The 12,337-nt window shown below is 51.7% G+C and overlaps 5 protein-coding genes across 5 annotated transcripts; 1 reads left to right on the top strand and 4 right to left on the bottom strand.

Moving 5' to 3' along the window:
* Positions 1-14: 14 nt before the first annotated feature.
* Positions 15-1,295, bottom strand: GT037_005830 (clavaminate synthase-like protein; the record flags this gene model as incomplete). Its single annotated transcript, XM_038930877.1, has 3 exons — positions 15-471; positions 526-1,036; positions 1,088-1,295. 3 exons carry the CDS (start codon positions 1,293-1,295, stop codon positions 15-17), a joined length of 1,176 nt encoding a protein of 391 aa, XP_038786566.1.
* Positions 1,296-5,971: 4,676 nt separating this feature from the next.
* GT037_005829 (uncharacterized protein) lies at positions 5,972-6,845 on the top strand (the record flags this gene model as incomplete). Its single annotated transcript, XM_038930876.1, has 3 exons — positions 5,972-6,019; positions 6,076-6,483; positions 6,540-6,845. 3 exons carry the CDS (start codon positions 5,972-5,974, stop codon positions 6,843-6,845), a joined length of 762 nt encoding a protein of 253 aa, XP_038786565.1.
* Positions 6,846-6,998: 153 nt separating this feature from the next.
* Positions 6,999-7,905, bottom strand: GT037_005828 (uncharacterized protein; the record flags this gene model as incomplete). The annotated part of the gene is made up of 5 exons (XM_038930875.1): positions 6,999-7,167; positions 7,221-7,322; positions 7,393-7,462; positions 7,517-7,646; positions 7,708-7,905. Coding segments are annotated over 5 exons (669 nt in total), but the record flags the coding sequence as incomplete, so codon positions are not given.
* Positions 7,906-9,832: 1,927 nt separating this feature from the next.
* GT037_005827 (uncharacterized protein) lies at positions 9,833-10,621 on the bottom strand (the record flags this gene model as incomplete). The annotated part of the gene is made up of 3 exons (XM_038930874.1): positions 9,833-10,160; positions 10,213-10,271; positions 10,385-10,621. 3 exons carry the CDS (start codon positions 10,619-10,621, stop codon positions 9,833-9,835), a joined length of 624 nt encoding a protein of 207 aa, XP_038786563.1.
* A 498-nt stretch (positions 10,622-11,119) lies between these two features.
* Positions 11,120-11,709, bottom strand: GT037_005826 (60s ribosomal protein l14; the record flags this gene model as incomplete). Its single annotated transcript, XM_038930873.1, has 3 exons — positions 11,120-11,176; positions 11,275-11,532; positions 11,584-11,709. The coding sequence occupies 3 exons, from the start codon at positions 11,707-11,709 to the stop codon at positions 11,120-11,122; spliced, it is 441 nt and encodes a 146-aa protein (XP_038786562.1).
* Between the last annotated feature and the right edge of the window lie 628 nt (positions 11,710-12,337).

The raw sequence follows: 12,337 nt of genomic DNA, 5'->3' as shown, positions 1-12,337 counted from the left end.
GGTTACAGCAGTATCTAGCCATGGCTTTCGCGGCCGCTGATGCTGCGCCATGGGTCCGTGTCGAAGACAGGGAGGCTCTGAGGTCTGCCGGGAGTGAACGGGTCGTCAAACTTGTCACGGCAGCTAGCCGGCTTCTCCCAAGCATTTGTGGAGTCGCGGAGGAACATGCGCAAAAGGTGCCGGGTACTAGCCTGGCCATCAATGCCACGGTACTCTGCACGGGCATGCAAGACAGACAGGTTATGGAGGAATTGGATGTCGCCCTGCTTCCGGTCGACTTTAGTGCAGAAGCGCCTAGCTAGCTCTTCAACGGCGTGCATTGCACGCAGCTGCTTCCGGGTAGCCTTTGGCATGCTAGGGTCACGCGGGATGGTATCAGTACCAAGAAGTGGAGCCTTGACTAGCTGGCACATGGGTTTGCCCTTGGAGAAAAAGAGGGTAGGTCCTAATTCGAGGTAAGGCGCTCCATCCCTGAAGTAAATTAGCAAACTCTCTTAACATCAGATACGACAAAAACATGCTTACTTTTGCTTTAGCTCAAAAGGCCAATTTGGCTCCGCCATCGTCTCCAAAACTTCTGGGTCCTTCTCAAGAAGCTCATTGTAAATCCTCGAAAAGCTCACGACGAATTGCTCGCCACCAGCATTGGGACCGCCGTCGTTGCGCACATACAGGGCGATGACATCGCCAGAGAAGCGGTCACTGTGAAAATCCATGGCGGCAGTGATCTTGGAGCCTGCAAGACCAATATTCTTGCAGTCTTCTGGAACTGTTTTTTTGGTGGCATCGAGAACATGACTCAGCGTTTGGTTTGCATAAGAATCGGTTGCTCGTTCTGGGCAGACGTATGAGCATACGCCCGCAAAAGCAATAACGGCCTCTTCGTCATTGAGGTAAGCACTATCCAGACCCCGGAGGACAACAACGTTTTTACCGTGATGAAGCTCTTTGCTGATAGACGAGAGCTTGCTAGCCAGTTCTGGGTTGCCGAGATCAAAACTTTTCTGGTTTATCTTCGTCCGCGGAAGCAGGGAGACTGGAGGCGTAAATCATCATTTGCTCATAACGATTAATAGGTAGTGCTCACGCTTGAACTTGATTATAGCGGCTCTGATATCCCGGATTTCGCGATCGTTAAGCTGGACTACATACTCGACTGGGTTCAGCTCGTCCCCTTGCCATACCATGGGTCCTGTCACTGCCGGGGCAAGTTTATCAGGAGAACTGAATACGGACGAAGAGTTGCTGTGCAAACTCTCGAAAGAGGACCTCGCGCTGAGTGTGGGAGACGACATATTTGACTGGTCGATTACTGTGAATGATGTAGAGGGAGGTTCAGATGGGATGTTCTAATGTTCGTATCGGTCCGCTGTAGATGTAGCTGTAATGTTGTGACTCAGGAGCGAGCCTGAGGAAGGCGTTCTTATACCGCATTCTCGGTGAATGGGGTTCTTTTGAAGATGTTTATCGCGTAATCGCACGCCGCTGTTGTCACGGTGTGTGAATTTAGAGCTGACGGAGCCGCACTTGCTAACGAGAGACTGACATCGAACTTTAGTCGCCGGATCATGGGAACAGGGCCGAAAACTATTCCCGCTAACCTTGACGGTTGCGGTGGGTGGGTGACCATGTACCTATGTGTATCCTGTCCGTCTTATCGTGATTCGTCACCTGATGCCATCTACGCTAATGCCTGCCAGTCAGCCGCCGTGGCAGTGGGAAAATCTTCACTGAACCACCCTACAACTCGGATCTACACAATCACGGGGGACACAGCGGAACACATCGAAGCTTTGCCACACGGGCGAAATTGGGTCTTCTGCCTCCACCAACTTCCCCACCGCAATGATCGGACTTGCTTACTGGCAGGACCTTCCTCGGGTCAATCATGTGGCCCCCATGATTGCCACAGCATCCACTGTAAGGATCGTTTTCGAGGCTCGCGTAGGCATCCCGGTGGCAGAAAGCAATGCGAAGATCCGCCGGAACGTGGCTCTGATTTCGATAGACGTTCGTGCGGCACATGGAAACTTCGATGTGTGCATGCGACCCTTGAAGAAACTCGGCCGATTATGAGCAGGCACTTCCTCATTGTGCCTAACAACGGTAAGCTCCATGGCATAGGGCTGATGCAAATAAGTGGTCACTATTCGCCCAGCTCTTGCATATGCAAGTGGGTTGAAACGGGCAGGCCTGATATCTTCATCAGATCCTATCTCCATCCACAACTCGCGCCATGTCAGCATGTGATCGATTGCACTAATCTCTGATCTGAGACCAATCCCGCGATTTGCGAAAATGATGGCAAGGGTTCATGTACCTCAGTATTGAGCCTTGGTCCTTCACCGTACTTGAGGAACAGCCAATAATCCAACATATCGACTACCATACATGACAGCGACCGTGGCTCACCGGAATCTCTCTGCAACGAGACGGTATGATAGCGTGCTGCTGAGGCAATACGGGCAGCGGTGGTCCGGGCCACGCTGCAGCTCCAATGCAAAACGCCTCGGAACCGCCCATCTGCGACCACGTTGAGCTGCGCAATGCTCAGGGTCTGCCGACATATGCGCCTTATTGGCCAGGTTGGTTAAAGATGCACTGCCGAGCTTTCAGCTTACGAGGGTGGCCTTTTGCTATTGGTGTATCTCGGCTTTTACAGTGTCTGCACCCCTCCTACTATGTATGCCAACACATCCTAGTGTCGCATCTGTTGGGCCCAGGGTTGCAGTAGTCGAATTCCGAGGAATACGGCCTACGTGTAGCAAGCATCTCCGGCGATTGCGCCATGACCTATATACCTTCGATCGATCGAATCATACATCGATTTGCTCACTGTCAAGGCATGCTACGTTTCCTAGCCGCCCTTATTTCCGATTAACGGAAAACCTATGTGTAGTGGAAGGTACTCCCGTATCGAGATCTAGCTCACCGCTAAACGCACTCGACTTTGCCTGATATGAATATGACACATCCGCTGCCGGGCCGTTCGCTTGTCACACGCATGTAGTGAAGAGCTAGAGCGCTTGGAGAAGGGCGTACTGCATTATGCATGACTAGGGTGGTATCTTTACCGTAGCCTCATGACATGCCTTAGTATGGACGCTTCAACTGCGCATCAGTTTAGTGTCGTATATTGTAGGGTGGATCAGCTGGATTCGCTGGATCCTTCATAATGGGCGTAGTTATTGCATGTATGTGCAGCCAGTCGGCTCATCGTATGTTAGGGAAACACACCATTTATAGCGCCTAGCTCGGTTCTAAGTAGGACGTGATTCTTTGTACTCAGCCTTGCATCCAAACTTCGTCGCTTGCAAAACGTTCAAATCGACCTGGCTTGGCTCTGACAACTTCTGAGGATCCGGCAAAACGCACACTGTCAATTTGGAGACATGTACGCCCGTAATTACACACGTGGGTCGTTGTGGGGTCGGATCAATATCTGCATCGGGATGCGTGTGTATCCATATGACAATTTCACCCTATATTCGCAGGTGGCTGTCATGCCACCGATAGACGGGGTAGCATAAACGTCGGCTCAGCATTAACGGCGCTCTAGACCTGGCTGTGCTTGGAATGAGCACATAGGCATTTAGATACCATGTTGATCGCGCACTGAAGGAAGTTTGGATTGGTGAAAGCCTGCTTGCAACGTCAGCTGAGCTGAGTGTGCTCGACGTCATAAATGAACTCCTAGGCGACATTGTTTGGTGCGCCGTTCTTATGAGTTTATTGCAATACATGCGAGCTTCAAGGATTTATTGCTAAATTGCGGCACAGGCTCGAGAAGACGTTCGGCCCAGTCTTACTAGCGTGTAGTCGGTGAAGTAGAGCATGCTCGCGCGCTTACAATGTGGCGCATACACCGGGCAAGCTCGCCCAGTCTCGAGACTATATCTTTCGGCAATGCAAACGCGCGTGGTCGCGAGCGCTGCCGTGTTAGGCATTGCTCTTCCACGCCTTGCCCATAGTCACCCACGGGACGCCCTGGTCCTTAGGGACGAAAGAAGTATTCGTTTCGTCGAATAAGCATATCTCGCACACGAATTGGAACGATTTTCAGGACGTGTGGCGTTCAATATATCGGCCCCAAATGCCGAGCTAACTCTTTTGATTCGTGGCGACTCCTGTTTTCTTCCAGCCTGCACACGTTCCTACGTCCAGAGTATCCGATAACGTCTATATATGAGGAGCAGCAGCAGCAGCAGCAGCAGCAGCTTTGTTCGCGAAAGCAAATCGTTGGTACTTATGGATGCGGGAGATCTTACCGAACCTAGCGGAAGAGCACCCGTAGGGATAAGGATGAGTTTGTGGGCCAGCACGGGTCGACGCCCTCGCTTGAAAAGCTGCCGACTGTATGGACATGGAGGAGAGCGCATATGGCGACCGTGACGACATGATGTTCCAATGAGGAGGTCTCGTTTGTTGTTGCTGATCGGTGAGCAGAACCTGGAGTGAAACACGAGGTGGGGACAGGGGATGCCGGATCGAGACTTTCGCAACTCTTGTGATTGTTATGGGCTGCGCCCCTGCGAAGAGGCTATCGACGATCCTATGTAGGAGGAGGACTTAGGAAAGAGGTTAGATTTCCTTACAGAGGTAGCGACCTCGCCCTTGTTCATATCCGCTGTTAGCTCGTACCTAGCATCCAATCGATATCCTGGTCAGTCCTTCGATTAGCGTTAGTAGGGATCCGAGCACATGGCCTTTTCATGCACGTCACAAGTGCTATAGATGCTAGCCCCGGCGCGTACCCATAAATACAAGGAGAACTGCCCCAACCTGTGGGTGTATCACAAAAGGGAGGCGCAGACGCCTGCTGTCTCTTACCTGCAGTACCAGACTTATCGCCTTCTTATCGACACCAAAGTTTATCCAGTATCCTAGGATGTTGGTCTCGACTCATCTCTCGATCTCTCAGGTGAGAGAAGTTAGTAGCCAGAAAAACAGCTGACATCCCATCACGAGAGTTGAATCAACTGAAATAGTAGATCATCACGATACCCCTTGAGACGATTCACGCAGGCCATGATTATTCATAGTTATCCTTAATCGATACCGGGATGATATAACTCTACTTGTATTTCGCGTTCGTCACCTCGGTGTATATAGCCCACTTCGGCTTCATGCCGGCTTTCCAGGATGTAGGACTACATATGATATCGTGACTGGGAAGCTATCCTCATATCTGGAGACTTGATGTGGGTATGCGAAGGTCTGGACCGCACCGGAACTTCAAAAGAGGAATGAGGGGGTGTGAGGAACAAAGGGGACTTCGGATGTACGGCGAATTTAGGTTAAGTTGATGTAGGATTCTACTGGCCTGAACCCTACCAATTTCGTTGTACGCGTACTAGCACACGCATCTCCTCCCAAGACCAATATGCTAGTATCACAACGTGCGAGACCAAATCCCCGGAAGGCTTTTCTGGAGACTGGAGAAGGAAAGGGATTCGTAGCGAAAAATCTGTCTGCCGCTCGGGCAGTCGAGACCCAGCTCCAATCTCACCTTTCGGTTGATTCTATTACCTGAATTTCTCCCCGAAGTAACTCAGTGCGGTCGCTAGAACTATGTGAAGTACTCGAGCGATTCCGTGTTATCTGTCTCGAAGGATGTCAGATGACGTCATAACTCCTGCTCTCTTGCTAAAGACACTAATAGTAACTTCGCAAGTGTGACAATCTGAGGATATAAAGATACTGTAGGTTTGGTAGAACATGTTTACCCAGCTAAGTGTGTATCTATGTTTTCATATCTGTATCAGTCAATCGTAGCACTGAAAATGAAACGCGTTCTGCGGCAACACCAGATCAGGACATTCCGGAGATAGCAAGCGATCTTCACTGTAGACGTCACTACCGCCATAGCCAGTCATGATGCAATCAACAAAGATCAAGCCTCGGTCAGCAGAACAACAGCAACGAGACCCCTACGCAAGACCATTTTATGAGTCCTGAAAACAACCTCATAATGTCACCCTCAGGTCTCGCCATTCTCATCGGGGCCGGTCCTGCTACTGTAAGTTGTCCGGCCAACGTAACAGCATATACACGACTCTAATGCCACAGACCTAGGGCACGGGCATTGCACGAATTCTGTCATCTCCTAAACATGGTAACCTCGCCATAGCGCTCCTAGCCCGAAGCCCAGAGAACCTGCAGACTGTCATTTCCAAAGTCCGCTCCACCAACGAGAACGCGGTGCTCGAAGCATTCCCGAGCGACACCTCAAAGGCATCTCTAGAGAAGGTATTCGCAGATATCAAGGCACACGAGAGCTTCAAGGGCCTAAAGCTGAAGCTAGCGATATACAGTATCAAGCACTCGAGCAAGAAGCCGTTCTTGGAGGAGACAAGGGAAGAATTTGAGGAAAGTTTAGAAACGTATGTTGGTGGAGCTTTCACGTTTGCACAGGAAAGTCTGAAGAGATTCTTTAACGATCATGGAGAGGTGGGCTTGATGGATGGAGGGGAGAAGAAAGGGGTAAGCATGGTCTCCGCTACGATGTGATCGAGCGTGAAGCTAACGGTGTAAAACAGACGCTCATATTCACCGGCACTCTTGGTGCGCTCCGATGTAGTGCACAATTCGCTGCGTATGGTGCTGGTCGCGCATCCGTCCGTCAACTAGCGCAAACACTGGCTCGCGAGATGAGTGAGAAGGGCGTACATGTCGTACATACGATTGGAAATGGCGCAATTGTCGACGAGGACGGGGAGGATCAAAAGGTGGGCAAGAAGATGAGCGCTGATGCGGTTGGTGAGACTTACCTTTGGTTGCATTCGCAGAAGCCCTGCTTGTGGACCCACGAGCTGGACATGAGGCCCGCTTGTGAGAAGTTCTAGACATGTCATGCAGAAAAAATAACATTTGAAGAGATCTATAGCGCTAGGATACAAACGAGTGTACAAACAGCAGAAAGCCGCCACGGGTTCAAGAAGAACAAGATAGCGATCAACGCCATCACCAAGAAACATCAAGCCAATCATTCCTCATAATCACCTAGCCGGTGGCTGCGTCCAACGACCCAACATTTGGCCAAGAGCCCAGTTCCATTCGTTGACGAACGCATTGGTGAGCTGAGTGATCTGCTCAGCAGAAGGCGTACGACCTGCCCACATGGCAGGCTGCGATGCCTGATAATGCGCATAATACGGAAGGAGTTGGCTGAGTTACATTAGCGAGGACTTCCGCAAGATAACGCTGGTCGTCAGACGTACTCAGTCTGTATCTTGTTCAGAACCAACCAACACAGATTCCACGAGCGGTTACTTGCAGGATCGGCGTAGACACGCCTCTTGGCTTCGTCCAGGGCATCAGAACTTTGTGTTGATCAGCCAATGCACTAGAAGATCCCCTTACGCATTGTTGGACTTATCGAGGGTAGCTTACCTGAATGGATAGTTCTTCGTCAGTGCGCGGAGCTCGGTCAATAAGCTGTGCGATTCGACGTAGTATCTCCCTGATGAGTGCTGTCAGTCTTCTTTCACAAATTCGCTGGGGCCGTAGCTCTTACAAGCCGATGTCATGGGTTCACTGCAATCTGGCGTACCAAGCTTCGCAAACGCCTGCTCAACGCGGATCAATTCGACTATAGTGTTGAACTGATGAGACCGTAGTGCTCGAATGTATTGTGCCTTTTCGGCCTATTGCGACACAGTGTCAGCATTACTGAGGTCGAAATCTTTACAGCACACAGAAACATACGGGAGTGATCTTTCTGGTAGAAGAAGACATGTTGGCGAACTGTGGTACTCTGTATCTGCGTACTAGTGGATTGCTGTGTTCACTATGCTCGGTGTCGGTGGTGGATGTAGAGCGAATCGACATGTATCGGTGGTTGAGAAGCTGTACTTGACTGAACAGGTGGCGCTGAAGGTTATGTATGCGGAAGAGTGAAAGAAGCTGTTTGTTGCGATGAGTCCATCAGTCAGTAGAAGATATTCAAAAAGTTGTATAAATATCCCCCATTGCTGATATGGCTGTAGCGTACGACTCTCGTAGTGATTAGTCCAGACACACCGAATATGTGCATGTCGTGAGGCAGCTCAAAAGCCAGCAGCCAAGATTCTGTGCAATCAGCAACTCTGAGAAGGTCAGCTTTGGACGCCATATCGTCATGATGAACTTATGGGAGTTCAAGACGTCAATGCCGAGCGTGGAAAGACAGCTGGATGTGGTCAAATGTGGAAGCATCAAGTAAGATTCTGGATCCTACAAGGGCAAATTTGATGAGCCTCGTCCTTGTGGATGTCTCCATGCCTTTGCATTGGATTTTACAGAAGGAGTACCATATTTCTGATAGGCTGGTCATCTTGCATCATATGGTCTGCGACAGATCAAATAACAATGATGTAGTCAGATTACGGGTCGTATATCAGGGCTATGCGACCTGCTGGGGTGTCCAGCGGCCCGATCGATCCTGAGTCAAGGAGCTGCCGTAGGGATACCATGATGGAACTAACCACAGATCTGATGCCGAGAGAATGGGAAGATCGCTCATTGGCCGTGTGTTTGACCCGTCCTAGCCTTGTGGGCAAAAGTGGGTCCGTAACGACGTCTAAAACGAGATCATCGCCGTTGACAGTGCGGATGAAACGGCCTATGGAGTTAGTGCTATGCTAAAGGTCAACACAGAGCGTCGTAGCTGAGCTGGATGTTGTAGTGAAGTGAAGTTGATCAGACCGGCGCAATTCCAACGGAGACTGCGAAACATGTTCGGAAAGTCGAATTCCCGTCGTATATCTGGATATGTCAACGGGACCAGGAACAGCTAAGCAGAATCAGTCGTTGTGAGACTGAGGCTGACGTCTAAATGTCTGTGTGCTGATGATCCAAGGAACCGGGACAGTCGGATTCGTGCGTTGTGGCTGTTTTAGCTTGTGGCTGAGCACTGTTCTTTCTCCAACTTCACCGCTGTTACCTTGGTATCCTCATATAATTCACAATCGCTAACAAGAGCGCTGTCCGGATGACCTCGTTTCCGAGAGATGCCTGATCAATGCGCTGCTGAGCAACTGAGCGCTTTGCGTTCCATGTTTGGCAATGTCCTCGAGCACAACGAACCTTCATCATTCATCTCATCAGCCACAGGCATAAGCACGACGACGAACCTACCTCCCGGGTTGTTCGGCCCGTAGAAGGTCTAGTGGCCTCGGACATTCTTCAGCGATGGCTCTTTGTCGTTCGAGGTTGGGCAGTGGGGCTTGTCGACACTAATCCCCGTAGGGCCTCTCACTGGTTCTTGACACGCGCATGCGGATAGACCCTTGAGGCTGAAATCGGCTTACCAACAGCCCATGTCAGAAAGAGCCTCGAGTGCCTAAGCTAATTTCCACGTGCACGCATCTGGATACAGCCACGTTAAGAATCTGATGATCGCCCGCTAGCAGATATGCTTGATATATCTCACCTCATCCGCAGATCAATCTCGAAGCTACTTCCGGTGCTTCAAGCTTGAAGAGGAATTCTCCAACGGAGACGGGTCAAGACCTCAAGGGGTAGATGCAATCTCTCATCCAATGACTTACACATGACGTGTTGCAGCTGAATTGTGCTAGTCCTTACCTGGTCACTCCCTGTAATGTCTTCCACGTCTTGCAACTGGCAAGTTTCTACTTGAGTTAGTCGCAAACCGCTCACATGCGTCGACAGAATAGCAGCTCGTTGGGCACCAAAGCTTTCGAAAGGGCCAAGGACGGCCACACGGATCTTTCGTGAAGATTCATGCTGATAGATTCTTTTACATGAGCAGGCGGGTAGTCTTTCGACTCCGCGATGCCTTGGAAATCATCATCCACCTTTTACACCCAGACACCTAGACTGGAGCAGCCTATATGCTCAGCGCCATGATGGAGTTTACGATATCGTTGTCGTTCTCCTTGAGGGCCTTGACAGCCTTCTTCCGCGAAACGCTGGCCTGCTGCATGACGAGCTCGATGTCCTTGGCCTCAAGGCCAGAGTCGTCAATCTCCTCATCGTCATCCTCCTCCTCCTCGTCCTTCTTGTCCTCGACGGCCTTGCCCTTGCCCTTGCTGGCCTCGTCGCCGTGGTCGTGGCCGGCGTGGTCGTGGGATGCGGCCTCGGCCTGAGCAAGCTGCTGGGCGGCGGAAGCCTGAGCCTGGGAGTTGAGGTCCTCGATCTTGGCCTCACCGAAGATGCTGGTGCGGGGTCAGCAAAAGTGGCAGGTGCCATGGAGGGGCAGCTACTCACATCCAGGTGTTGCTTGAAGGGGACTTGTAGACGTCGGGCTGGTTGATGACGAAGAGGATCTAGAAGGGGTGTTAGTCTGGTTGCTGGGAAGATGCATTGGTGCTGCCCGCAGCCCTTGTTTGTTGACTTGAGGGCTGCGGCTTCATCGACCCATTGCGCGAGAAACACTCACGTTCTTCGGTCGGCGGAGGGTGACGCGTGTGATGCCGTCGATGTGCTTCAGGCCGAGCTTGGCGATGGCCTTGCGAGCCTTCTTCTCGTTGCGGGAGTGGACAGCGACGGAGGAGCCCGCGGGCACGCTGACCTCGCCCTCCTCGCCCTCAGACTCGTCGCTCGACTCATCCTCCTCGATCTGAACGTTCTTCTTCTCGGGCTCGTCGGGGAGCTCTTCAATGCGGGGGTTGGCCATTTTGTCGGTTTGTGGGTGACTACAGGTGTTGGTGGTGCTGCAATATCGACGTTCGCGGAGTTGGGGTCGGAGCTTCCAAAAATGATTTGTGGGCGGTTTAGCGCGGGCAGCTCTCAGTACACAACTGGCAATGACGAACCATGGCAATCACTCGTTCAGAGCGCTTTCAAGCTCAGGTCGCCCATGTCACGCAAGAAGACATTTCAAAGGGGGAAGGGTATCAAATTGCAATTCTAGTTGCACTTTTCGTGTGTGTTCATGAATTTGTGGATTGAACTCTCTTGCTACATGTGGAATGCATGCGAGAGCCGAGTAAACCTGTCCCAAACCGAATTGCACCGTGCCAAACATTGGACTTATTCACCCGAAACCAGGTCTTGAATTTTTGAATGCCTTTGAGGTCGCCTTCGGAATGCTCATGAAATGCACGTCATGCCTCTCCCTCACCTGCATGCAGCGACCACCGCAACGCCTGTCTCCCGACAGCATCTAGACTACCTATGCCTTTGCGCTGGCGCGGATCTTGGCGAAGGTCTTCTGGACCTCGAAGCGAGCCTGCATCGTGTTAGCCTGCGTCTCTTCCGTCGCATCCAATGTGCCACATGCACCCTAGATTGTCGATTCTGGGGGCACAGATACACGGGGCAACGTACCTGCTTCCTCATCTTCATGACCTTGAAGCGCTCAAAGTCGTTCAGTCCCCGCCTCTTCTGCATAGCCGCACGCTTCTTGGCCCATGCGCTCTCGTCGAACTTTTGTTGGACCTTATGCTCCTCCCACTTCTTCGCGACGTGGCCGACACCGCTGGCGCGGGGAAGCTTGGGGATGACAATGGGTGTCAAAGACAGCTTGGCGAGCGCGACTTCCTGGCGAGGAATGGGTGCCTTCTCTGAGGGACCATCAATGAGGACCTATGTCTCTGTGAGCCGCTGAACAGCACCCGAATCGCGGATTCTCCATACACGCTTGTGGTCAATGATCTCGACAATGGCAGCGAGACGGCCCTCGAATGGACCCTCGTTGAAGAGGACCACACGGCCGACCTCGACCAGCCTCCAGGCGCTCGTTGTGATTTCGGCGTCACCCATTTCGTCGGTATGTGCTGCAATTAAATGTTAGACTACGAGAGACGTCAAGTGTTGCAGCGTCGAGTGCGTACCGGTCGGAAATAGGATTCGGTGTTGATGTTCTTGTCGGGAGTAAGTAAATGGCTGATGATCGGGCGACGAATTTCGCGTGCCCTGTGGTGCCGGGGCCGTGCACAAGCGAAAGGCGCCTTGGCACTAGCGCCGTCCTTAAAGTTTTCTGCGAGCGCGACTTCCGTTGTCTTCTCACCAGCACCGCAAACTCTACACTGTTCGCTCTGCTCTTGACGACCGTTGCGAGACTTTGTGTCGTCTCCAACACGGCTCTCGCGATCGCCTTGGTCTACATCATGCGCTGCGTACACGGTGATGCGATGCACGCTTGCACCTGCCGCTCCGATGCACTAATCTGAAGACCGACAGCTTCGATCCGACACCCATAGCTCCACTGGTAAGCCTCCAACCTCCACACCATACTTCCCCATCCTAGGATGACATAATTTGCGATTGAGCTCGGCGTCGGAGACCCTCGCCGGGGTTTCTTAACGGCGTCGAGTTTATGATATTCAATTTCTTACATATTCTGAGCTTGCTTTACCCATCCAGCCTCTCTCACCGCACCAAGCTCGCG

Source organism: Alternaria burnsii (assembly GCF_013036055.1).
Source record: "Alternaria burnsii strain CBS107.38 chromosome Unknown 732, whole genome shotgun sequence".
NCBI lineage: Eukaryota > Fungi > Ascomycota > Dothideomycetes > Pleosporales > Pleosporaceae > Alternaria > Alternaria burnsii.
Note: the sequence above shows the minus strand (reverse complement) of the source record. Positions and strands in the feature narration are given on the sequence as shown.